Source organism: Loxodonta africana, chromosome 10 (genome assembly GCF_030014295.1).
Source record: "Loxodonta africana isolate mLoxAfr1 chromosome 10, mLoxAfr1.hap2, whole genome shotgun sequence".
In the NCBI taxonomy this organism is placed as follows: domain Eukaryota; kingdom Metazoa; phylum Chordata; class Mammalia; order Proboscidea; family Elephantidae; genus Loxodonta; species Loxodonta africana.
In genome coordinates, this window is record NC_087351.1 from 80,479,353 (window position 1) to 80,504,740 (window position 25,388).

At 42.6% G+C, this 25,388-nt stretch overlaps 1 protein-coding gene across 2 annotated transcripts in view; it reads left to right on the plus strand.

The window, feature by feature from the left end:
* Positions 1 to 25,139, plus strand: part of RAD51B (RAD51 paralog B) — a 717,077-nt gene extending 691,938 nt beyond the window's left edge. For both annotated transcript variants that reach the window (XM_003408521.4, XM_023546294.2), the window contains 2 exons: positions 8,482 to 8,560; positions 18,423 to 25,139. In XM_003408521.4, the coding sequence (XP_003408569.3) occupies positions 8,482 to 8,560; positions 18,423 to 18,427 (84 nt within the window). In that variant the 3' untranslated portion in view covers positions 18,428 to 25,139. The remainder of the gene's footprint in view (positions 1 to 8,481; positions 8,561 to 18,422) is intronic.
* The last annotated feature ends 249 nt before the right edge of the window (positions 25,140 to 25,388 follow it).

Genomic DNA, 25,388 nt, shown 5'->3' on the forward strand with positions numbered 1-25,388 from the left:
CATGTAGTATTGATTCACATCTAAGAAAGAGAATGCTTGTATATTCACAAATGTGCTTGGCAAGCATCACTTTTTTCTGAAACGTCTTGGGCTAGAAAGCTAATTTGCACTTCTCTTTATAGAATGTAACATTACCGAGTCTACAGATCAGGAAACTCAAGCTAAAGGCAATATGAGCCTTCACCCAGTCCTCTTATTGTCATGTTTGCATTGAAGTATTTGTGGTCATGAATTGCTTTGGGCGTCTAACCACCTTGATGGTTCTACTTTGATTGTTCTCCTGTTGTCAATTTCCATCCAGAATTTGGACCCTAATCCAAGTACATTTCACCAGGCATAGTTTGCCAAGTGAGGAGGACAGCAGGAACTTCACCTCCCTTGTTCCAGTTACTGTGTCTCCATCGATGTTACCTGAGGCCGCACTAAATTTTTGAAATCACGTCTCATAGCCCACTCATATTGAACTGTGGTTTCTGAGTGCTAAATCTCATCACCCTCATGCTGTAGCCAATTGTTGGTCCTTGTTCTCCAAGATAAGATCTTACATTTATTTTAATAAAATTGCATCCTAAAAGATTTGTAGGATTTGCCCCAACAAATAAAATTAAGATTTGTTGTGACAACATGATCGTCTAATCCAATATATTAGTACTTTCTCTACATGTTTGTCTTTTGTTACCTCAATGGAATGAGTTACCTTCTAATCTATCAATCTGAAAGTTCTAGCCAATAAAGGAAGTGGGGTTCATCTGACATAACTGATCACTTCCTCTTTTTCTTACTGCACACAAACCATTCTTTTGATAATCCATCTTAAAACTCTTTCCCAGAAGGATAGTACATTATCAGTGACTTGGCCCACAAATCCAAATGTCATCTTCTCAGTAAGGTCACCCCTTAACTACCCTATTTAAAATTGACCCCTTCCTTCAATACAATACACTCCCTATACTCTTTCTGTGCTTTTTTTTCCCCATGACACGTATTATCATCTAATATACCATACTCCCACGTGTCTGTCAGTTTGTCGTACTGTGGGGGCTTGTGTGTTGCTGTGATGCTGGAAGCTATGCTACCGGTATTCAGATACCAGTAGGGTCACCCATGGAGGACAGGTTTCAGCTGAGCTTCCAGGCTAAGACAGACTAGGAAGAAGGACCCAGCAGTCTACTTCTGAGAAGCATTAGCCAGTGAAAACCTTATGAATAGCAGCAGAACATTGTCTAATATAGTCCTATGTAGCAACCCTCTGAGTCGGAATCGACTCGATGGCACTGGGTTGGGGTTTAGTGCTGGAAGATGAGCCCCCCAGGTTGGAAGGCACTCAAAAGATGACTGGGGAAGAGCTGCCTCCTCAAAGTAGAGCCAACCTTAATGACGTGGATGGAGTAAAGCTTTCGGGACCTTCATTTGCTGATGTGGCACGACTCAAAATGAGAAGAAACAGCTGCAAACATCCATTAATAATCGGAACCTGGAATATACGAAGTATGAATCTAGGAAAATTGGAAATCGTCAAAAATGAAACGGAACGCATAAACATCGATATCCTAGGCATTAGTGAGCTGAAATGGACTGGTATTGGCCCTTTCGAATCAGACAATCATATAGTCTACTATGCTGGGAATGAGAACTCGAAGAGGAATGGTCTTGCATTCATCATCAAAAAGAACATTTCAAGATCTATCCTGAAGTACAAAGCTGTCAGTGATAGGATAATATCCATACGCCTACAAGGAAGACCAGCTAATACCACTATTATTCAAATTTACGCACCAACCACTAGGGCCAAAGATGAAGAAATAGAAGATTTTTATCAGCTGCTGCAGTCTGAAATTGATCAAACATGCAATCAAGATGCATTTATAATTACTGGTGATTGGAATACGAAAGTTGGAAACAAAGAAGGATCAGTAGTTGGAAAATATGGCCTTGGCGATAGAAACAATGCCGGACATCGAATGATAGAATTTTGCAAGACCAACGACTTCTTCATTGCAAATACCTTCTTTCACCAACATAAACGGCAACTATACACATGGACCTCGCCAGACGGAACGCACAGAAATCAAATTGACTACATCTGTGGAAAGAGACGATGGAAAAGCTCAATATCATCAGTCAGAACAAGGCCAGGGGCCGACTGTGGAACAGACCATCAATTGCTCATATGCAAATTCAAGCTGAAACTGAAGAAAATCAGAGCAAGTCCACGAGAGCCAAAATATGACCTTGAGTATATCCCACCTGAATTTAGAGACCATCTCAAGAATAGATTTGACGCATTGAACACTAGTGACTGAAGACCAGAGGAGTTGTGGAATTACATCAAGGACATCATCCATGAAGAAAGCAAGAGGTCACTAAAAAGACAGGAAAGAGAGAAAAGACCAAGGTGGATGTCAGAGGAGACTCGGAAACTTGCTCTTGAGCATCGAGCAGCTAAAGCAAAAGGAAGAATTGATGAAGTAAAAGAACTGAAGATTTCAAAGGGCCTCTCGAGAAGACAAAATAAAGTATTATAATGACATGTGCAAAGAGCTGGAGATGGAAAACCAAAAGGGAAGAACACGCTCAGCGCTTCTCAAGCTGAAAGAACTGAAGAAAAAAATTCAAGCCTCGAGTTGCAATAGTGAAGGATTCCATGGGGAAAATATTAAACGAGGCAAGAAGCATCAAAAGAAGATGGAAGGAATACACAGACTCATTATACCAAAAAGAATTAGTCGATGTTCAACCATTTCAAGAGGTGGCATATGATCAGGAACCGATGGTACTGAAGGAAGAAGTCCAAGCTGCTCTGAAGGCACTGGCGAAAAACAAGGCTCCAAGAATTGATGGAATATCAATTGAGATGTTTCAACAAACAGATGCAGCACTGGAGGTGCTCACTCGTCTATGCGAAAAACTATGGAAGACAGCTTCCTGGACAACTGACTGGAAGAGATCCATATTTATGCCTATTCCCAAGAAAGGTGATCCAACCGAATGTGGAAATTATAGAACAATATCATTAATATCACACGCAAGCAAAATTCTGCTGAAGATCATTCAAAAATGGCTGCAGCAGTATATCAACAGGGAAATGCCAGAAATTCAGGCCTGTTTCAGAAGAGGACGTGGAACCAGGGATATCATCGCTGATGTCAGATGGATCCTGGCTGAAAGCAGAGAATACCAGGAGGATGTTTACCTGTGTTTTATAGATTATGCAAAGGCATTTGCCTGTGTGGATCATAACAAACTATGGATAACGTTGGGAAGAATGAGAATTCCAGAACATTTAATTGTACTCATGAGGAACCTTTACGTAGATCAAGAGGCAGTTGTTTGGACAGAATAAGGGGATACTGATTGGTTTAAAGTCAGGAAAGGTGTGCGTCAGGGTTGTATTCTTTCACCATACCTATTTAATCTGTATGCTGAACAAATAATACGAGAAGCTGGACTATATGAAGAAGAACAGGGCATCAGGATTGGAGAGACTCATTAAAAACCTGCATTATTCTCTGCTTTCAGCCAGGATCCATCTGACACACCCTTGCTTGCTGAAAGTGAAGAGGACTTGAAGCACTTACTAATGAAAATCAAAGACCACAGCCTTCAGTATGGATTACACCTCAACATAAAGAAAACAAAAATCCTCACAACTGGACCAATGAGCAACATCATGATAAAGGGAGAAAAGATTGAAGTTGTCAAGGATTTCATTTTACTTGGATCCACAATCGACAGCCATGGAAGCAGCAGTCAAGAAATCAAAAGACGCATTGTATTGGGCAAATCTGCTGCAAAGGACCTCTTCAAAGTGTTGAAGAGGAAAGATGTCACCCTGAAGACTAAGGTACACCTGACCCAAGCCATGGTATTTTCAATCGCATCATATACATGTGAAAGCTGGACAATGAATAAGGAAGACCGAAGAAGAGCTGACGCCTTTGAATTGTGGTGTTGGCGAAGAATGTTGAATATACCATGGACTGCCAAAAGAACGAACAAATCTGTCTTAGAAGAAGTACAACCAGAATGCTCCTTAGAAGCAAGGATGGCGAGACTGGGTCTTACATACTTTGGACATGTTGTCAGGAGGGATGAGTCCCTGGAGAGGAACATCATACTTGGCAGAGTACAGGGTCAGCAGAAAAGAGGAAGACCCTCAATGAGGTAGACTGACACAGTGGCTGCAACGATGGGCTCAAGTATAACAACGATTGTGAGGATGGCTCAGGACTGGGCAGTGTTTCATTCTGTTGTGCATAGGGTCACTATGAGTCGGAACCGATTTGACGGCACCTAACCACAACAACAACATACCATATAGTTTACTTATTTATTTTGTTGTCTTTTTTGCCTCCTTTATAATGTAAGCTTTGTTAGAACAGCATTTTTTGTTAGTTCTATTCCCTGCTGTTCTCTCATACTTACTGTATGGACGTGTGTAAGAATCAGTGTCTTCATCCTAGTCAGTAAGAATGTTGCATGTGACAGGGCCAACGCTAGAATCCAGTATATTCTGCTAGAGTTTTCTACCCCCTTGCCAGATTGCTGTTGACCCTTTGTTCACTTACAGGTCCGCTTAATGGTATTAGCATCCAACCCAACTACTTGTCTTCCCTTTATTCAGAAAGCTATTGTAATAGTTTGTCAATATTTTTGCTAAAAATCAGATATTTCGTGTTGGTGGCAACCCTCTGATCTATCTATCTGGAAGTTCTATCCAGAAAAAGGAAGTGGGGATCATCTGACGTAACTGATTACTTCCACTTTTTCTTACTGCACACAAGTCATCCTTTTGATAATCCATTTTAAAACTCTTCCCCAGAAAGACAGTGTATTAATCAGTAACCTGCCCAAGTCCCTTGACTCCCTGAGAAAGAGGGCCCTCCTAGACTGGGCTCAGGGCTTGTTCACAAAGTGAAGGTGTGGACCCAGTTAGAAGGCTACTGAAATAATTCCGGGATGAGATGACATCTGAATTTAAGCCTTCCAGCTCTATGATATTCCACCTCCATCATCTGACTGCTCTCCCTCTCAAGGGGAGGATTCAGATGCCATTTGTTGTAGCATTAGAATATCATATACTTTTTTCTGGGCCTCACATTATGCAGTCTATAAAGTAAAAATAGTAATACGATTTTCAAAAATACAGTATAATACTTTATCTATTATTTATTTATACCCTTTAGTTTTGTGGCCAGTTGCCACATGCAGACAATGAAGTGCTGAGGCTTTAGATATGTTTAGTGTATTTTTTTATTGCTATTTTACATAAGTATTTATACTTCTCTCATCCGTTTCTTTTTTTCCCATTCTTTCTGATACAGCTATGGTTTTGACCCTTGTCACCTGATATCTGAATTATCACAATAGCCTCCTAACTAGCTCCAGGCCTCCAAACTCTTATCTGTCTTAGACTCTTCAATCAAGCTGATTGCCTGGAAACTTGCTACACAGTGTCAGCATCAGTGTGCCCTGGGAGCTTTTAGAAATGCAGGCTCTCAGGCCCCACTGACGGAGAATCTGCCTGTTCACAGGATCCCCAGGCGATTCACACCACATTAAAGCTTGAGAAGCACTGACTGCCCTTTCTTCTACCATGCCATTCCCCTAGTAAGAGGCATCTCATAAACTTCACATTGAACCGTCCCTAAACTATCTCAGTCAGGAAAGAACCCACTTTAATCTTCAGTGGAGCTGTTCTGGCCATGAAGATGTAAATGCCCAGCTGGAACATCTACTCACTGGTTGTTATGGATTGAGTTGTGTCCCGCAAAAAGATATGTTAAAAAGTCCTAACTCCAATACCTGTGAACGTGACCTTTGGAAATAGTGTCTTTCTTTGAAAATGTTATCAATTAATGAGGTCATACCAGAGTAAAAATAGTAGGTTGGGCCTAATCCCATCTGAATGGTGTCTTATTTAAAAAAAAAAAAAAAAACTCCCACGTAGAGGAGAACTGCCCCATAGGGTCTCCAAGGCTGTAATCTTTACAGAAGCAGATTGCCACATCTTTTTCTTATGGAACTGGTGGATTCAAACCAACAACCGTTTGGTTAGCAGACAAGCACTTTAACCACTGCGCCACCAAGACTCCTTGGTGTCTTATAAAAGGGGAGGACAGGGAGGCAGAGTAACACAGGAGGAAGACACCATGTGCAGATACATCTCCAAGCAGCAAAGGAATGCCAAGCGTTGCCATCAGAAACCAGAAGCTAGGAGGGAGGCTGGAACAGTTCCTCTCTCAGACCCTTCACAAGGAATTGACATGGCCGATACACTGATTTTGGACTTCTAGCCTCCAGAACTGAGAGGCATTAGATTTCTGGTCTTTAAAGCCATCCACTTTGTGGTACTTAGTTCCTGCAGCCCTAGGAGACTAAGACACTGGCTCTAAGAATGATGAGCAAGTTTCTCTAGATAACTTTAGAGCTGCTGTCAGAATCTTGAGGTCCAACTAGAAAATTTTTTCCTTCTGGAAAAAGCAAGGTATATTGCTTCTTGGCAAGTGAGAGCTAAGAGACAGTTGGGAAACATATGTGATGAATTGATTGGAACTGTACCTGTTATTTATTATATACTTACTGTGTGTTTGACACAATGATAGGCATTTTATATACTTAATTTAATACTCAAAATGATCCCAATTTGGCAAATGTTGTTATCCCCATTTTACATGTGAGGAAACTGAGACTCAAAAAGGTTAATTTGTCCAGAGTTGCAGTATTGGTTAGAGCTCAGGCTACACTATAGTAAGAAAAAACCCACCCAATGCTGTAGAGTTGATTCCGACTCATAGCGACCCTATAGGACAGAGTAGAACTGCCCCATAGAGTTTCCAAGGAGACACCCTGAAATACAGTAGTTCAGACAAGCAGCTCTGTCTAAAGATGGACAGGTGACCCCAAGTGGGACGGTTCAGTGCTCTATGATGTCATCTATCTTTCTTCTCTCTTGTTGCTTTGTTATCCCCCAGGATGTTGTCCACATCCATATGTTGAAGCTGGTCCCTGCCCTTAGAAAGAAGGAAAGAGAAAGTGAAGAGCATGTGATTTTCTTATGAAAACATAGTCTGGAATTTTTGCCTGTTACTTCTGCACACATTCTGTTAGCCAGAGTTTGGTTAAATGGCCACATCCAGCTTCAAAAAAGGCAGACAAATGTCGAAACTTGGGGAGTTACTTACTAAAAGGAAGAAGGGGGAACGGATAGTAGGGGAAATTTATAGTCCCTGCCACAGGCACCTAGGTAATCAGTGGGAGAGTGTGGATTCATATACATTATACTACTTCTCATAGTTGACAGTCAGTAAATGTTCGTTGAATTGAGATGCATTGAGATATTACACGTTGGCCTTTTGGTTATTTAAAATTATTTCTTTCTGTTCTTGGCTCCTTGATTACCTAAGTGGCTCTGTGCCAAACCATTCCTATTTTTGATGATGTTGTTTTATTTGTAAAATAGGAAAGTAATATTCATCTTCTTTTAGTAGAAATGATAAAATATAATAGAAATGTGGTTCTATAGAACCACATGACGTGATAATGTGCTAATGATACTCACATTTTAATGACAAAATGACCATTTCCTTTAAAGTAAGTATCTTCTTGGGACAATGCCCATTGATATTCTGTTTTAGATGGTAAATCAGTCAACTTTTGCTACAGTAATGCTTTGTGATTACTCCAGAATCTCAGAGGCGTACAGTAGAAGCATTTGACTCATATGCAGGTGGATCTGTGGGAGTTGGCTGGGCCTAGCTGGGCAGCTCAGCTCCAGGCAACTCTCATCGCCCTTCTGGGACAGTAGCTTGGATGTATTTTTCTCTGGCAATGGGAGAGCATGAGTGAACAAGTGGAAGTATGTGAGGCTTCTTGAGGCCTGGGCTGAGAACTACCTCAAATCTATTTACCAAAGCAAGTCGTGAGTCCAAGTCCATAATCAAGAGCCATGGGAAATACTCCACCCTTTTAGTAAGAGGACATGCAGTCACATGACAAAGGGTGTGACTATAGACGGGTTGAAGCATTGGGGTCAGCAACACACAACACACCCATCCATAGCTAGCATTGCCTTTATAGCAAGTTATTTTGAGTATTTACAGTGATGGTAAATCTTTATCTTTTAAGGGTGACTTTGACGCCTTTTTTAGTAAAATAGCTAAGTTTGATGACTACAACTAAAGAATCAGTCTTGGTTTATCTTTGGACAGAAAAATAGCTATTTAAGTGGGTGACATAAAATAATAAGACTTATTTCTAGAAGCATTCGGTGGCAGAGTAAGTGTATGACTTTTCAAGGTGACCACTTTGAAGGGATAAAACTCATTTGAACATTTAGTTTTCTAATCATTTTTTAAAAAATAAACCTTACAGCTTAGAGGTTACCACTTTGTTTCAACATTTTGGTGGGAAAGGGAGTGAGTAGAGGTTCATCCCTAATATCTCCTTTGACTAACATGGGAAAATATGCTTTGTGTGCAGATTCTCATTGCCAAGTCCCCTCTGGCTCCTTTCACCTCATTTGTCTACACCATCAAGGATGAAGGCCTGGTTCTTCAAGGTAAGACCTTTGAATTAAACCATTTATTTAAGCTAATTATTGCTCAGTGCTGCCCACTGCTCGTGGTAATTGCCACTGTGATCCTGCTAGAAGCTACTTCAAGACAGAATCAAAAGCCAGGATGAATTGATCAGTGATATTTATCCTGAAAGATAAAAGAGATTGGTAGTTGCAGCAAGAATTTGACAAAAGATTGAGGTGGGGTTGAGGGAGAACTACAGAATTCCATAGCAGTGAGACAGCTGGAAGTTCTGCCTATCACTTCCGCTCACATTCTGTTAGCCAAAGCTTAGTGAAATGGCCACATCTAGCTTTAAAAGAGGCAGGCAAATGTTGAAGCTTGAGGAGCTATTTACTAAAACGGAGAAGGGGGAATGGACAGCAGGGGAAATTGTAGGCCCTGCTATAGGCACCTAGCCAATTAGTAGAAGAGTGTGAATTCATACGCATTATACTACTGTATGTAAAAATGAGTCTCCAACCAAGCAAGCTAGGAACTGCTACCACCACAGTCCTGTCAGATCCTATGGAGTGAGGAACTGGGCATTGAGTCTCCTACACCAGTTTGGAGGAGCCACCTCGCTTAGCAGGCTGAAAAACCATCTAGGTCGGCAGCCCGTGGGGCACTTTGTCATGGCTCCATGCTCCCTACTTTCACCGTCTCCTTCTAGTTCCTCCATTTCCTTTCCCTGTTTTGAAGTTCTAGCAGGGCATTTCCCCTGAGGACCAGACCTCACTGACCTGTATCTTGTGACATGGGCCTGGGACTTGGAAAGAGTGAGTTCTTGCTCAGGGTGGAGCACCACAAGACCACAACCCAGAGCTCACTGATCTACAAGTGGTGGCTCAGTCCTAGTTGCTGGACACTCTGGTGGTCACTGGTGCCCAATGGCAGGTCTGTCCAGAAAACAGTTAACATTAGGGGTAAATGCAAACACCATTAAACTCAGAAGAATCAGCCCATGGGGTAGATGTCATCTGCTTTGTGAGGAAAGGGTCCCTGCAGAGGCTCTCAGGATACACATCTGTCCCCCACTGTCAGGCAAGAGGCCTCACCCACAGAGATGCATAGGTGAGCATCTGGCCTAGACCACAGGGGAGCAGGACAGCATGTTGCCATCACTGCCAATTTGAGGAACATCTGCCCTTTAGGAGCTTGTAAGGAGAATACTGTGTTTTCCTAGGTTTGTGCAACAGGGTGAGTCCCTGCAATATCCCCGTGGAGACCATTGCCCTGCAAAGGTCTAGCAGGATTCTATGGGGCAGGCTGGAAAGTTCATGCTTCTGACTGAGAAACAGGCTACAGCCTTCCCTTTCTTTCCCCTTCTCAAATGTCTGCTTCTTAATGGGCCCAGAAAGCTCTGTGTTTGTTTGGTGGAGCTGAGCTCCACAGCAGGGACTCTCAGGTCCAGGGAAATTTGGGGTAAGAACTACTGACCTTTGGCTCTTAGCCTTTGACTTATGCTATCCAAGTTCCTTGGTAAATATTTTTTTTTACAATTGCAAATATTGTTTTCTGACAAAGAAGCAGAGATTTTAAGACCAGATTAAGCAAAGCAAACAGCAGGCCCCTTTGTTACATACTCTCCAAGGGTGTAGAGAACTAAGCAATCAGAAAGCTGGACTTGTATTTACCTAGTGCTTGGTGTGGCTTTCAGCTCTTCGTTTTTAGAGGCTTTCTTAAAAGATTAGAATTCTAGTAGGTAGCACACTTAGATGAGGATTTTAAGAAATTCTATGGAAGATTATGAGACGATTTCAGGAGGGAAAGAGAGCCCATTCTGCCCTGACAGCCTGCAACAACGTATTTAGAGTCCTGACACGATGCCTGCATCTTGATTCCTGGGCATTTTGGCAACTAGCATTTCTAAGCCTGAACTAACTTGGATAACTTTGGGGATAACATTTGTGGGAACAAGAGTCACAGATTGGCCTCTTGAATGCTTATTGCTAAGTTCATGATTTTTGACAGGGAAGAGGAAGTTGTTCAGAGAAAGTAGACACCGGAAATCCAATGAATTGTTGGAGGCTAAAAATTTACTGCAAGGAATGACTATTAGAAAAAGGTTGGAAAACGGGAGAAAGTGAATTACTAAAAGAGAATGACCTGGAAGTGTGCGTCCAGAGAACAGAAAAACTCAGGAAAATTTCTTATGTTACAAGAACTCCTTACAAGTAAATAAAGCATTTAAGAGACTTCAGAATCTCACCTGGTTGCTTTTCAAACTGTTTTTTCTATCCCACACCCTTCCTCTGAAGCTACACCTCTCTCTGAGGTTTTCTGGGGGGCAGTGGAACCTTCTATCTCTAATTAGCAATGTCACTGAATACAAACCTCCCAGCACCTCCTTCCTCTTGCTATGGGGCTCCCAAGACTTAGGGGAAACAAAAAGAATTCCTGCTCTGTAGAAAAATAGGGACCCTTCTTTATTGGAAAGAACCCTCAGATTTCAATTCCAGCTCTGGTGTGATCTTGAGAAAATCCTTGTGGCCCTAGTTTTGTTAGCTTGAAAATGAAAATGTTACCCTTGATGAACCACTTTTCAAACTTGTTGCAGCCCATTGGTGGGTCTTGAAATCAAACTAATGGGTCACAACCAGCATTTTTTTTTTTTTAATGAAATAGAGGTAAATAGAAAATATCAGATTATATTACATACATTATACCGTTTTATGACATGCTTGCTATGTGAGTGAATGAGTGAAAGAGAGAGAGAGAGAGAGAGTGTGTGTGTGTGTGTGTGTGTGTGTGTGTGAAAATTTTGAGTTCATGTTTGAGGGTTGCTATGTAAAATGTCTTTCTTACTTGGTTTGTAGTAACCAGACTGGGTGATCTCTAGTGGCCTCCCCACCTCAGCTTTATCTGATTCTCTTAGGAGGCGGTGTACTTATCATTCATTTAGCTCAGTAGAGCCATACCCTTGAGATCTCCACACATTGAAACACAAACGGGTTTTTTTTTGCTTGTTTGTTTGTTTCCCACTCTTACCAGCTGACAGAGCTAAAAGACACCTGCACAATTCCCCAGGTTTAAAGCAAAGAAATCTTAGATCCTTGGTGGTGACCTTGGAAAAGTACCAGCAGTCCTAGGCCAAGAAGCCTCCTTATTTGTGAGGGGTTGCTCTGGCATGATAGCTCCCAGTTGGTATAGAGCATGGTGGTACTTGGGCTCTGGGGGCATATCCATGTCTGAGGGGCAGAGAGACAGTGAAGGACGGACTGTAAGAGTGAAGGCAGCTCCTGCAGGACCAACTAAAAGAGGAACTGCCCAGCCTCTTGTGGCCTGACATTTCAATCTGTGTTGGAGCCAGCTTGGAACTGTGGGAAAGAATCCCAACAGGCTAGTCCTGGGGAGGGAAGTGGGGAGTGAGGAGCGGATTGTTAGTGAATGTGGGAATGATCCCTTAGTGCCTTTTATCCCCTTAGCAAGCCCCAATCCCCTTGGCAAGTTCCAAGATTCCTACTGGCCTGCTAACCAAGAGGCCTTATAATACCTGAAGAGCTCCTGAGTGAATAAGCAGGGAGAGGGAATAAAAGGTGAGGCCGAAATTTGATTTACTGGCTCCACAGGCCATTCCCTTCACTAATTCTCAAAGATTAGGATGCTGAGAACAGTCAGCAATTGGGGGCCTTATACCCTTCTTTCCCCTTTGTTCACTGGGATGGGGGAACAATAAAACGGCAGGCTGGAGAGACTGAGGGGCTGGTTAGGGATTTCTCAGGCTGCTGTTTGCCACACTTGAAGGAGCCGTTCCCTGCTATTGTTGTAGAAAAATAGAAAGCGGAACTATTCTCCTTTTGCAAAAAAAAAGTAAAAGAAAGAAAACCCTCCCACCATCTTCAGGAGGCCGCCTGGCTCAGGCCATTAACATGGTAATACCATCCTGTTTGCATTCGTCTTTGTCTGTTCTGCATTTGTCCAGCATCCTGGCCTCTCCTGGCTGGGCCCAAGACCCTGGAAATGCTTGCGCTCCAAAGAAGAGGGACCTCACAGCCATCAGTGCCCTGACTGTTGGGACTCTGAGAGGGACCGAGGCCCAGACAGCAGAGTTCAGTCCTTTTGTGCAACCGAAGTGGGAAAGGTTGGGGTGGGGAGGGGATCCCGTTAATCCATTTTCCCTTTTGTCCCCAGAGTTCACCATGAAAGCCCCAGCGCCCTATAGGGTTTCCGAGGAGCACCTGGTGGATTTAAACTGCCAACCTTTTGGTTAGCAGCCGAACTCTTAACCACTAAGACTAAAAGCCAGGAGTTCTTTGGGAATTTGCCTTTGGGGTTAGCCCACAGAAGCACTTGGCTGCAGTGGGGAGGAAGAGGTTACAGGTGAGCTCCAACGTGATCCAAGTCTGCTCCGGTGATATACTTGTTTTTCCCAGCAAGCCCCAAGCATTGTGCCACCCAGAACACGTCTGGGACCTCTGGGCCTCTTGTGTCATGCCAAGAATAGAAATTCTATAATTGAAAGCAGCCAGGCTCTGTAGCTGATGCTGCTGGAGGCCGAGGGCAAATCCAGGGCTTGGCAATCCTGCTGCCATCCTGGCTTTCCTGGGGCTCCAGGGACTAACCACCCATGGACTTGGTAAAGAAGCAGATCCTAAAGAAGGGGCCACCAGGGAGAGAGATGTTGATTCAGCGGGGGCTCCTCATTATTCACTTTTTCTGTGCCCTACCATCTTTTCTTCTAGAGAACATTTGGAAAAGCAAAAGCTAGTCTGTTTTAAACCAACAGAAGATAATGGCTTCCCTTCTCAGACAGAGTATGTTTTTATATATATATATATATATTTTTAATCAAGATCGGGTATGACAGGTTAAATTTGGATTCTAATGCTGACCTCTACTAATTTAAGTCTGAATAAGCGGCGTAAACCTAGGACATGGAGAACCTCATAGGAGACCAGGACACCCTGAGAGAGAGCCAGAGAAGGTGTTAGAAACAAAATGGTTTCCTGTTTCTCCATCCACCTAGAGTAGGAACTCAGAAGACACCAGAAAACAAAGAAACAATGATTTTTTTTTTTTTTTAAAGAGCTGGAAAATTATGTGCCTCGTCTTTCTTTGCTTCGCTTTTACAATCAAAAATAGTTGTTTGATCGCCTTTTGAAGCACATTCGAAGAGGCATTAATCTCCTCTATTTGTTCCGTTGTCACAAACTTGGGTTAGATTCTTCCACCCCATTTTCTTAGTCACCAAGCCAACTGGATGATTTATTGAAAAATTCTTCCCTCCCCCACCCCCACCCCCCCTTCCCCCGCAGTACCACCATGTGAGTTCATCAGATTTCAGTTTGAATCAGTAACCCATCTAAATGTTTTCTGCCTGATGGACTCAAAGTGACCCAGAAGATTCTTGATCAGTTTCCATCCAGGTACAGAGGTGTCTACATGGTCAATACCACCCACACACCTGGCACAGACTGGCATTCTTGTGGTAGCCTGGGCAGAGAGCCCTGGGGCTTCATGGAGCAGAGAGAGCAAACTTCTCTCCAGAGGTCACGGGGAAGGAGACAGAGCAGGCTTATCACATTGCCCTGAGTCTGCCAGGTGCCACTGCAGCCCCAGAAAGCTTGTCCAGGCCGCAGCAATATCCTTTTCTCCTTCTGCCTGCCTCTTGGCAAGGGGCTTGCTTCCCAGGGGGAATGAGGAAGGACCCCTGGCTGCCCAGTTCTCTTCTATTCTTTTAACGTTCATTTCACATTCACTCCTTCCATGACATCTTCCCAATCTGACCCTCTGCTTTGTCCACTTTTTTTACTCTGGCTATTAGCTCTCAAAGAGAGATTTTGTTTTCAATGTGGAAAAATATTTTTAATACAGAGTAGTACAGGACATAATAAAACAAGCACCCATGCAGCTAACATCCAGAATTAACAAATTTTAAATTTTTCTCATATTTGTTTCAGTTTTCTATTTTTAATTCCAGCAATAAAACTTGACAAAGGTCAAAACTCCTTTGTACCTATCCCTAGTCCATTCCTTCCCCACCCTGTACTCCTTCCCAGAAGTAAAAGTTCTCCAGGGTTTGGTGTAAATCCTTCCCCTCTATTTTTAAAAACTTTTTGACATATATATGAATCCAAACATAATACAATGATTTGTTTTGAGTACATCCTAAAATTTGCATAAATGGTTTTTTATTATTCTACAACTTGCTTTTGTCACTTAATGTTATATTTTTGTGAAACATCCATGTTGATACATATAGATCATGTTCTTTTGCTTTAATTGAGGTATTCACATTCATTGTATAAATATACCATATTTTATTCACTCCATTATTGATGAAAATTGCTATTGTTTCTAACTTAATGAACATCATTACACATGTTTCTTGGTATGCAGGCTTGAGAGTTTCTCTACATATATATCAAAAAAAAATGGAATGGCTGGTCAGAGGTTATACACATTTTCATCTTTACTATATATTCCCAATTTGCTCTCCAAAGAGGTCTATCAGTTTGCACTTCCTCTGAAGGTAATGGACCTGTGCAGCTGTGTATAATTTGTGGTAATGTTTTCAAGGTCAGTCTTCTTATGCATACTTTATGGGTGCCTCTTTTTTCTCTGTCACTGGAGCATAAACTTTCCAGAGCCTCTGGTGGGATCTTCTGTATAGTGTGTGTGCATTATGCATGTACCTCGATGATTAACTGACAAAAATGACTTTACTTTCCCAAAAGTTAACTTCATATTCTTCCCAGAAAGCTTGTAATCTCATCCAACACCCTTTTTTCAGGTCAGGGAATGGAGTTCCAAAAAGGTAAAGTCAAGTATGTCCAGGGCCTCAAATTTGAATTCTTATCCCTTTCCAAGAACTTAGCCTGGGCTCCTAAGATTTGAAAAATCATAAAGGGGCTTGGGCCCTCTCATCTTCCATCATGGCAGCCCCATGACAACTTATCTGTCAGGCTTCTTGGGCCTCCGTTGAGATACTCCAGGCCCATCCTGAATCTTGAATCTTGAAATTCTGAGCTAAAATGGATCATTTGCACTGATAATAGTGATCCCTCAAGAAACTCTGAGTGTAGTAGGGCTGTAAGTTTGCTTGTGTGTAACCACAATCTAAGTTATCAGTGGCGTACAAGATAGAAGCTTAGTGCTTTTTCATGTAGCATTGCTGAGGCATACATTCCAGAACTGGAATGGCAGCTGTGCTCCACATGGTTGTCCAGGGACCCAGACTCTTATCTTATTGCCCTGTCAGACCTAAGGTATTGCCCTTGTTGTCATGATCCAGGATGACTCAGCATCATGTCCTCCATGCAGGTAGCAGGATTTGTGTGGGATAAGGAGTGGTGGTAGGAGGGAAAGTCATCTCTCTTTAAGGACATTACTTAGATGTTACACACATTATTTATGTGTCTATCTTATTGACCAATCTATATAAATAGGACAAGAAAGATCGGAAAATGTAGTCTTTAACCTGTACAGCCATGTGCCCAGCTAAAATTTTCAATTCTATTATGACGAGAGAGAAGATTATGAATATTCAATGATACAGCCCTTTAAGAGGAACCCAGTGGCAGAGATTAGGCCTCAGCGTACAGTAGTACAGACCCTAGGGTTGGCCTTCTTGCATAATAGAGTTACAGTCTTGAAACAAACGCACAAATATTGTTTGAGTTGGAAATGCTTTGTGGACCCCATTTATTTCCAGAGTTTAGAACAGAGGAGTAGGACATTACAGTCTGTCACTACGCAAGGATTGCACCCAAAAATCTTGGTCCCCTACCAAAAACAGAATCTCCCTAGGACAGGAACTTCAGTGAGTGGTTTGCTAGTATGCAAGAAAGATGCTTGAACAAGAGCTACTCATCCTTATAGCACAAGGCAGAGTGTGAACTTGAGTCCAAAGTCATAAACCAAACACATTTTTTTCCCCAAAAATGTTTCTTCCTGTCTCTGTTTTGTTTTGTTTTGTTTTTTTAACTGGAACAAAATATCACTTGGAATAAGATTAGAGACAAAAACTTCATTCCAGAGCCTGGATTATAGTTCGACTGGATCCACACTTCTCTTTTAGAACCTGGAAGCTACTTGGCTATCTTTGTAAAGTTAACAATTTGCATTTGTGAACATTCCCAGGTAGTAATAGCAAAAGATGTTAAATCAATTCAGGTTGTTGATTTTCTTTAAAAACCTCTTCCAAAGGATTTGGTGTTCTTTCTTGAATATGACTAAAGCTCCACTTCAGTGAGTTCAGCTCAGCAAGTATTTGTTGAGTGTCTATTGTTTGCAAACCATGGTGCTCAGGGCTCAGGGGATATAAGGTTAAAAAAAAAAAAAGATGATCCCTTACTTTTAGGAGCTCAAAATCTAGCTAGAGGAAACTTACTTAAATATATTTTATTGAAAACAGCCTATTACCTAGGCTCAAACAATGGGATATGAAAAGATAGAAGAGGTAGACTCATTCCAACTAGGAGGGCCAAGGAAGATTCCTGGGAGTACATAGGACAGACATGAACTGGACGTCAGCTCCTGAATACTGACAAAAACCACGTTCCACTGTCTCTTGACAGACACCAGTTTCTTTTGCTATTCGAGGATAGATTTGGGGACATGGGGGAATGCTGATTAGTGCCGTGTGATGAATGTTGAATCATGCTGACTAATTTGTTCTAAATGGATTGACTCAACAATAACGGGAGTGTTAAGAGTCAAGAGTTCAGATCCTGAATTTCACTGTGTGATGAAGGGAAATCACTTAGCCTCTTAGTGCTTCATTTTTTCATCAATTAAAATGTGCTCATGATGAGAATCCAACAAGTCACCTTGATTAGAAAGTGCTGTGTAAACCTCAGGGATAACAGAAATGCCTAACAATAACTACCAGGACATGCTTATGCAACTTGGGTTATTCATAGCACATACAGACTCGACATCCATCACATGCTGCTCGCCAGCGATGCGAAACTTCTATTTCCTCACACATGCCATGAGAACCAACAAACAGTGCACTGCTCTCACAAAAACTGACAAATAGAGCAGCTTTAGAAAAATCTTCCTATCTACCTACTGGGCTTCTGTGTCTTTCTACAACAAATGTCGCCACAGAACTAAGAGCTTGCATTACATACACGGCTCTTTCTCTCTTTTGACATCTCCCCAGCTAGACTGCTTGAGAACCTAGCCTTCCGTGTCCAGATGTTTACTGAATTCTGAAGGCCCCCCAAAGGGCCCAAGTTCTTTTGTTGCTCTCAAAATCATTCCCCACAGAGACTGACCGATGTCCTGAAGGAGCCCTTCAATAGGGAGGATAAATGAAGGCAGATGAAGACATGACCCCCTGAGGCTCACCCACATCCACTCTAACAAAGGGGCTGAGGCGCAACCTTGTAAGGAGCGTTTTGGTCAGCAGTGTCCCTATGAGAGGCCAAGCCTCCCCCACAGGGCTGTTTTCAATGGCTACCCTCGTAGTGGAAGTATTGGGCATTTGTTAAGGGCTATGGTGTGCTAGGTGTAGCACAAAACATCTAAATCATGGTCCCTTGCCTTTGTGAGAGCTTCCTGGCTACAGATGGCAGCTGGCTTTCTCAGGGGAAACTTGGGAGGGGTAGCGGACGAAGCCAAAGAGGGACACCCACTTCTCTGCATGACCTCTTCCCATCAGCCCAGACAGCTCCCCTTTTGTCTATAGCTATGGGCAGTCAAGCTAGAGCTGTGGAACCTTAATCCACACCTGCGCTATGTTTCTGAGTGTCTTTGGTTTGTGAGGCTGTTGGCTCTCCGGATAGTAGACAGGTTTGTAAGAGGACTGCTGCTGTAAGGAGAGTTTTATTTAGACTGGTGGTGAGAAGTTAGTGCATTTCATGACAGCAACAGTTTTCTCACACTTTCTCTCGCTCTTTTTTTTCCTTTTAGGCTAACAGAGGCCAAAAGAATACTGCAGTCTTTGTCTAGAGCTGATGGATGCATGATTTGTGAAATGAAATAGGACCACGCTGCTTAAAAGAAGGAAACGGAAGCCAACATAATGGGGATTAATTAGTTGATTGCTGTTGAGATGGTAACAGATTTGCTCCTGTACCATTGAGCCAGAGATTTCAGACCTAGCAGGGAAGGTGAAGATGAAGAAGCCTTTGTTCAGGTTTCTAGATGCATGGGGCTGAAGGCTTTGCCGCCATGGGATGTCAACAGTCATAATAATAATAATTTGCACTTATATAGCACCTTTCAACCAGGCACCTCAAAGCGGTTTAACCACATTAATTAATTAAGGCTCACAATCCCCCCGTGGAGAGGAGGAGGATGACTAACAGGATTTGTAATTACAGGAGGGAACATTTCCGAATAAAGTATTGTCCAGCAAATAAAAAGTAGGTGTAAAGGAATTGGGGTCTCCAAAGAGGAACTGATTCAGAAATAAAATCATGGAAGGATGGGGGAGGCCGAGGGTGGGCATAGGCGTGGCTCTTGTGTCAAAGGGAGGTCAGTGGTCTCCGAATTCACAGACAGGTTCAGATCCAACCAAGAAGCGTAGCATGTACGGTATTAGTGGCATTTGGAGGGTCATTAGCCACATAACTATTGTGGTGTAAATTCAAGTTTCACTATTATATTGTGTATAGACCTGCAGAATAAAGAGTGAGATTCATGCAGTATCTAATAAAGGATGGAATGATTTCTTTAGATTCAAAGCCCAAAGCTGGGCTAGTCAATTAGCAAATAAACCAACTGGTGACCCGTAGGATAATTTAGTCATGTTTCCAGTAGAACACCCAGCCTACAGGCTCCTAACACCATGAGGCTTCTGACCAAAGCTTCAGGCTTCATTCAGTGCAAGTCTAGGGGCTTCTTCAGAGCTAGGCATTAACTTTTCCCAGTCTTTGGCACTGGGATTTCTCTTACCCAGGTTCTTAGTGGTCCAAGCTGTTCTCTGTAGAATCAGTTTGTACCTACCCATCCTTCAGAGATTTTAATTGCCTTGGGGGCTGAAATCAAGTCATGTCCTATTTCATGCAAAAGGTTAATGGTTTAGACCTACCCAGAGGCACCTCGAAAGAAAGGCCTGGCAATCTACTTCCAAAAATTCAGCCATCAAAAAGCCTATGGAGCACAATTCTACTCAGACACACACAGGTCACCATGAGTCAGAATCAACTCAACGGCAACTGGTTTGGTCTTATCAGTGCCCAACAGAATGCTGTGTTCATAGTAGTGCAGATTGACAAAGAATGGTTAATGACTACATCCTTTAACAACTTGACATTTGTTGAACACATACAAAGTGCCCAGTGTTAAGGTGAAGCCTTAAAAACAACAGGTTATGCACCCTGTCCTTGAGAAATGTATTACAAGGAATGGAAAAAAGAGAAAAATTCATATACTACTAACTATAGTGTAAAGCACAATAAAATAAGTGACATGATAGAGACATGCCCGAGCCACATGCTACAAGGGCAAAAGTAAGAGCTTTTTATTTGGCTGGTGTGGATCAGAGAAGTTATTCCTGAAGAGCAAGCGTGTGCACTAGGCATCAGACAAGAAGGATTTTGGTGGACCAGGAAGAGGTAGGGGAGGCCAACGTTCCAGACTGTGGTCATTTGTCTCCCTCTGACTGAGGGACACTTTGAGAACTTATGGTCTTTAATAGAATGTCTGCGGAAACCAAGCTGAGGTTTTGCAGCTGATTAAATATACATTTCCTATGAATTCTTATTACATGGATCAGCTAATTGCAAATATAAAGGGACTATCTGAGAAGTTGGGAAAGATGTTTTTTGTTCTCTGCAACTATTAATTTGATGTCTCTCCACTTTCACTGTCCATCAAGAAAGGAAAGCTCAACAGGTGACATGTTAAAATAGGGCATTCAAAGGTGTTTAAAAAAGGTAAGAGGAAGGCATATCTTGACCCCAGATGTTAAAGATTAAATGGCTTCCTCCTTGAGACTACTTTTCTGAGCCCAGGAAATGTCTTAGCTCTACACCCAGTGACTGACACGTCACTCCACATACTCTCCTGCTCCAAGATCCAGAAGGCTTTTCACCACAAACCATGCTGCTGAGACAGGACCTAAGAACCATCTCGGATTGTGCCGAAATTTGCTACCTTCTTGCCGCATGTCTGACACGCACTGTACATACGTAACCCTATCTCATCCACCTAACAATCTCACGATTTGTATTCCTTATTTACAGATGAGGAATGGAGGCAAGAGGGGTTCAGCCTCTTCCACAAGGTGACAGAACGTGGATTTGAACTCAAGCAGTCTTACTCCTTCTTTCTCTATCTCACCCCTCACGCATGTTGTATTTCTGTTCACATCTATTACAACTCTCCTGTTTAGTCTTGATTCACCGAAGTACCCAGCACAATACTGTACACGTAACAGGGTCTCAGTAAATATTTTTCAATAGAAAGAATCACTAGAAGCAACACTAGGTTTCATATCCGGTGTGTGCAGGGGCTGCAGAGCGTCTGGGCAGTGGTGCTGAGAGGCTGAGAATTCAGAGCGACCCCATCGCTGCCTCTTCTCTTTTCACCAGGATGAAAGATTAGGAGACATGCACAGCAAAGTTGCCCTAGGAAATGTTCACAAGCAAGAAGTCACAGGTGGTGTTCTTCCCCGGGAGCTGGAAATCTGCCAGACTGGCACCACCCATGAGATGCTAGTGAGGCACCTTGTGTTGTTAGTTACTTTTATTTAATTTGGATGTGATTCAGTGATTTTTTAGGGATGTATGTGTATGTATATATAAATGTACGTATATGGCTAAGTCCAATTTTGTCTCCCTAATAGTTCTAGTCTCCTAGCTATTCTGTTGATCTGCTACTGGTGAAGACTCAGAAGTGTGTGGTTCCTGTCAGTCCCACAGAGTGAAGATTTCTGGATTAACCCAGAGGTGCTGAACTCTGTACCTAGTGTCTTTTATGTTGTCTGTTGTGAGCGAAGCAGTTATTGCTCAGTGACAGGATTGCTGAAAGTTTTATCAGGCAACATCCGGTTTGCCAAATGAAAGTTTTCAAGGTGAACGATGGGGATTAGCTAGTGAGGGCAATAGGAGAGAGGCAAGGGAAAGTGCAAAATATCTGATTCTGGCCTAAAAAAAAATGTGGTCTTAGAACCAGTTGGGAGCATCATTTTTTCCAGGCTTTGTCATTTTTTCCAGGCTTTTCAATATCTTCACCATCATTTTTGTCCTATGGCTGTGAAAGGACTTTATTCTGCTACAGAATTCCAGAGGCCTCTTATGCTCAAATGGAAGGAAAGAGCCCATCACACTTCTCAGCCGAATATCCTAGGTATGAGAGAATGTACGTTGCCTACTTCTCTGAATTTCAGGGTTGAAATGGAACACAGGTTCTCCAGGACTCCAAATAGATCTGTGAGGAGGGAACACCAATAAATCACCGGGTGTAAGTCAGGATCAACTTGGTTTTGCTGCATAAACAAAACCTCACCCACAGGCCTCAGTGACTTAAAACAAAGTCTGCACATGCATGAGAGACACTCCAGGGAAGCTGTCCTCCATGTGATGACTCAATATCACATTTCAGTATCAAAAGGCACTTCTACAATCACCACAGCAGGGGAAGAGAGAGAGGCTGAACACTGGCAATTAAGTACTCCCAAGAAATGGCACCATCACTTCCGCTTTCATGGCCAAGCTGTTACATGCCCGCTCCTAACTTCAAGGACGTGGGGAAGTACACATCTCCCCTATGTTTGGATTCGAAAGGAAGGAAAACTAGATATCAGTGAATGCTCGTAATGTCTGCCATGAACTGCAATGCTCAGTGGCTGGCAAATGTTTCCTTCCTCGCATTCACTCTTTATATATGTCTTTCCTTTGGATCACCTGGCATATATTTGAAGATCTGTGAGGTAGTGTTGAGGAAGGGAGACCAAATAATTTTCCAGCTTGTATCCAGGAAAGACCAGTTAACTCTGAAAACTTTACACATACAGCTATCAGACACTAACAACTCTGGGAAAGGATAATGGGTTAAAGGGAGCCATGGCCTGATTTCAACAGTACATCTAAGATGGAACAACTCATTTTGAGTTGCCTGGGACCATCATGCTTTGTATGAAAAGTCTTCTGGAAATGTGCCTTTCCCCCTTCATTCCTTCCCTTGTTACCAGACATGAGTCAAATTCCGTCTAAGCCCTGCGACTTTTCCAGAAAGCAGCTCTCCCAGCAGCAGAAGAGAGAGACACACACAGAGAAACTTTCCCTTATTATTTTTCCAATAATGAATTCCTGTTCTGAGTGAGCTGCCTCCATGTGTTTTCAGTCAAGTGCTGATGGCAGCCTTGCCGGGGGACATTTCCAAGAGCCTGTGGACATAACAGATGAAGTCTCATATGGACAAGAGCTGCTCTTGTTTTTTCTTCCAGTTTAGCTCTCCTGAGCCCTGAAATCAGAGATGTGAAATGATTCAAGAGATCTTGTTGGTGAACCAACATGGCTGCCATGCCTTGCTCCTTTTAACTAGGCAAAAAGTCCTGGCTTTAAAGCTTTCCTCATAGAGACTTGTGGACCTGAATCTTAGCAACTTAAAAAGGACTTAATTTTCTCAGACCAGACCAGTTCTTTGTAGACGCCAAGACTTCCTCTTTTCAGGACTCAGACATAGTTTTGGCCTACCCTGACATCATGAGAACAAAGAAAGAAATTAGGTCACACCATTTCCTGCCTAAAACCTAATCTCAAGTACACAAGATGCTTCCAAGCAAGCAATGGTAGTAAACCATGTTTGTTCAGGGAACCAGCCTACTCATTCTCCCCAAAATAAGTCTCTTCAGATAATAATTCAGTTTTTGACTTACTTACATGGAACTTGTACATACTGTTATAGTTGGGCTCTTTTCATTGGGAAGAAGAGACTTGCTTATCTCAGATAAAAGGGGATGATGTTGTTAAGGACATAGGTGGCCTGGAAATGGAACTGAATTGGAATGCATTTAAGAGCCCTGGGGATTCATTACCCTGGTGTTTCTGCTTCTCTCTGCGTGTCTGCCCACGGGAACTTTCCCTCCCAATAGATTGGCCTACGTACTGTAGTTCTGCTTACTCAAAACTTCACCTTGCATATGGTGTCACTAGCCTCTCTCCGTATGCCCCAGCCTTTCATCTTCAGTTCTCATTGTCTTTTTTTCGTGGTACTTTGTAGTTAAAATTCTGAAAAGAGAATCTATTTGGCTCAGCCACATCATATTGTTTTGTCTTAGACTACATCATTGGTCGCCAGCCAACCAATCAGTCGTGGGCCGAGGGAGGAATGTATTGCCAAAAACATGGCTGCCTAAACAGCAGCAGATGTCATAAGGCAGCTTCTTTGTACTGTCAGATTGAATTGCTACAAGAATACCCATTCTCTCTTGCACTTCCTCTTTCCCCTTCTCATCACTGTAGACCTGGTCCCTTTACCACCTAGGCCAGGTCATCATCCCTCATCACTGCTCATCCATCAGCCCAGGGACTTCAGCCCTGGTCCCAGATTCTTGAATAGCAAATCCCAAACAATCTACTGTCCAACTAAGGTTTAGAATACAAGTGAAGGACTCTGTGTGGCACAGGCCTTTGCTATGTGTTCTCCTGAGATACCAAAGCTCTTCATGGACAGTTACTCACAGATCTTCATGATGTGTTTGGAAGATTAGTCATGTGTTTTGTGGCCCTATATCAGCTGAGTCAGAGAAATTGTAACTTTGTCTGAATTCACGCACTAACTAAAGGAATAGGGGAAACAATTGAATTGTAACACTTGTTTTAACCCTTATTCATTAGATACCACTGCCATTATACCTTATCATCAGATGTTTAAAAGCCAACCCAAACCATCTACATTCAAATTTCAGCACATGAACCTAGAAGTGAAATAGTGGCAAATCTACACAAACCTGTGCCTCCCTGCCCTTTTCTGTATCTGAGCTCTGAATATGCCCATGTTGATTAAATCATCCTTGTCCTGTGATTGACACTTTTACCTACTGATTGAAATTGCAAAGTTTTCCTAGAAGCCTATGAAGGCAGAGAAGGTAAATCTGACAGTGTTTCTAAACCTGATGCTGTGGGATTCTAGAGTCAGTTCCTCTGGATAACTTCCAGATCTCTGCTCATTTCATTTAGAATCGGAGGTTGAAGTCTATTGCCATTGGCTGTCCCCTGGGTCTGAGAACCCATCTGGGGTTTGTCTGGCCTCTCACTCCAACTCCATCATCCAAACTCTGCAGTCATTACCAAGCTAACAGCTTGAAAGTTGATGCAAAAATGGAGCAGAAGCCAGATTGGCTTTCTCCCAGTTCTCTAGGCCCCTCCGGGGTTAATCAGCAACCACCTATCTTTGTGTCAATAACATAAGCCTCTCTAACCAGAACACCTGCAGGAAACCCATAGCAAGGCTTAAGATGAAGCAAAATTTGCAGTAATTATTCCGACCATCACTCTGTTTAAACTGGACTCAGAGTCTCCAGACAAAAACAGCTTGCTAAACCCAACAAATTAGCTAGATAGGCCTATAGAGCTCTCAGAGTTCCTTAAGCCACCTTGGGTTTTGCTAATTTCTCCATGCCTGCTTCCCAGCTCCAGAGTTTCCTTATGCTATGAACTTTAGGCAACATCTGCCCATTTCTGGTATGGGGTGGGGGCGGGAGGGTTGGTGAAATGGTCTGAGTTCATCTTTAGTGAAAGTTTAGTAGAATTCTTTAGTTGTATCTTCCTAGCCCTTCCCCACCCTCACAGTCCATCCTGGTGGTTGTGTTCACACCACTGGGGAAACCATAGAATTTCTTGACTGATTGCTGACAACTACTCTTAGTTGCTAAAACAAATGACCTTGAGTGTTGGATGATTGCCTTTGTAGAGGAAGGGGAGGGAA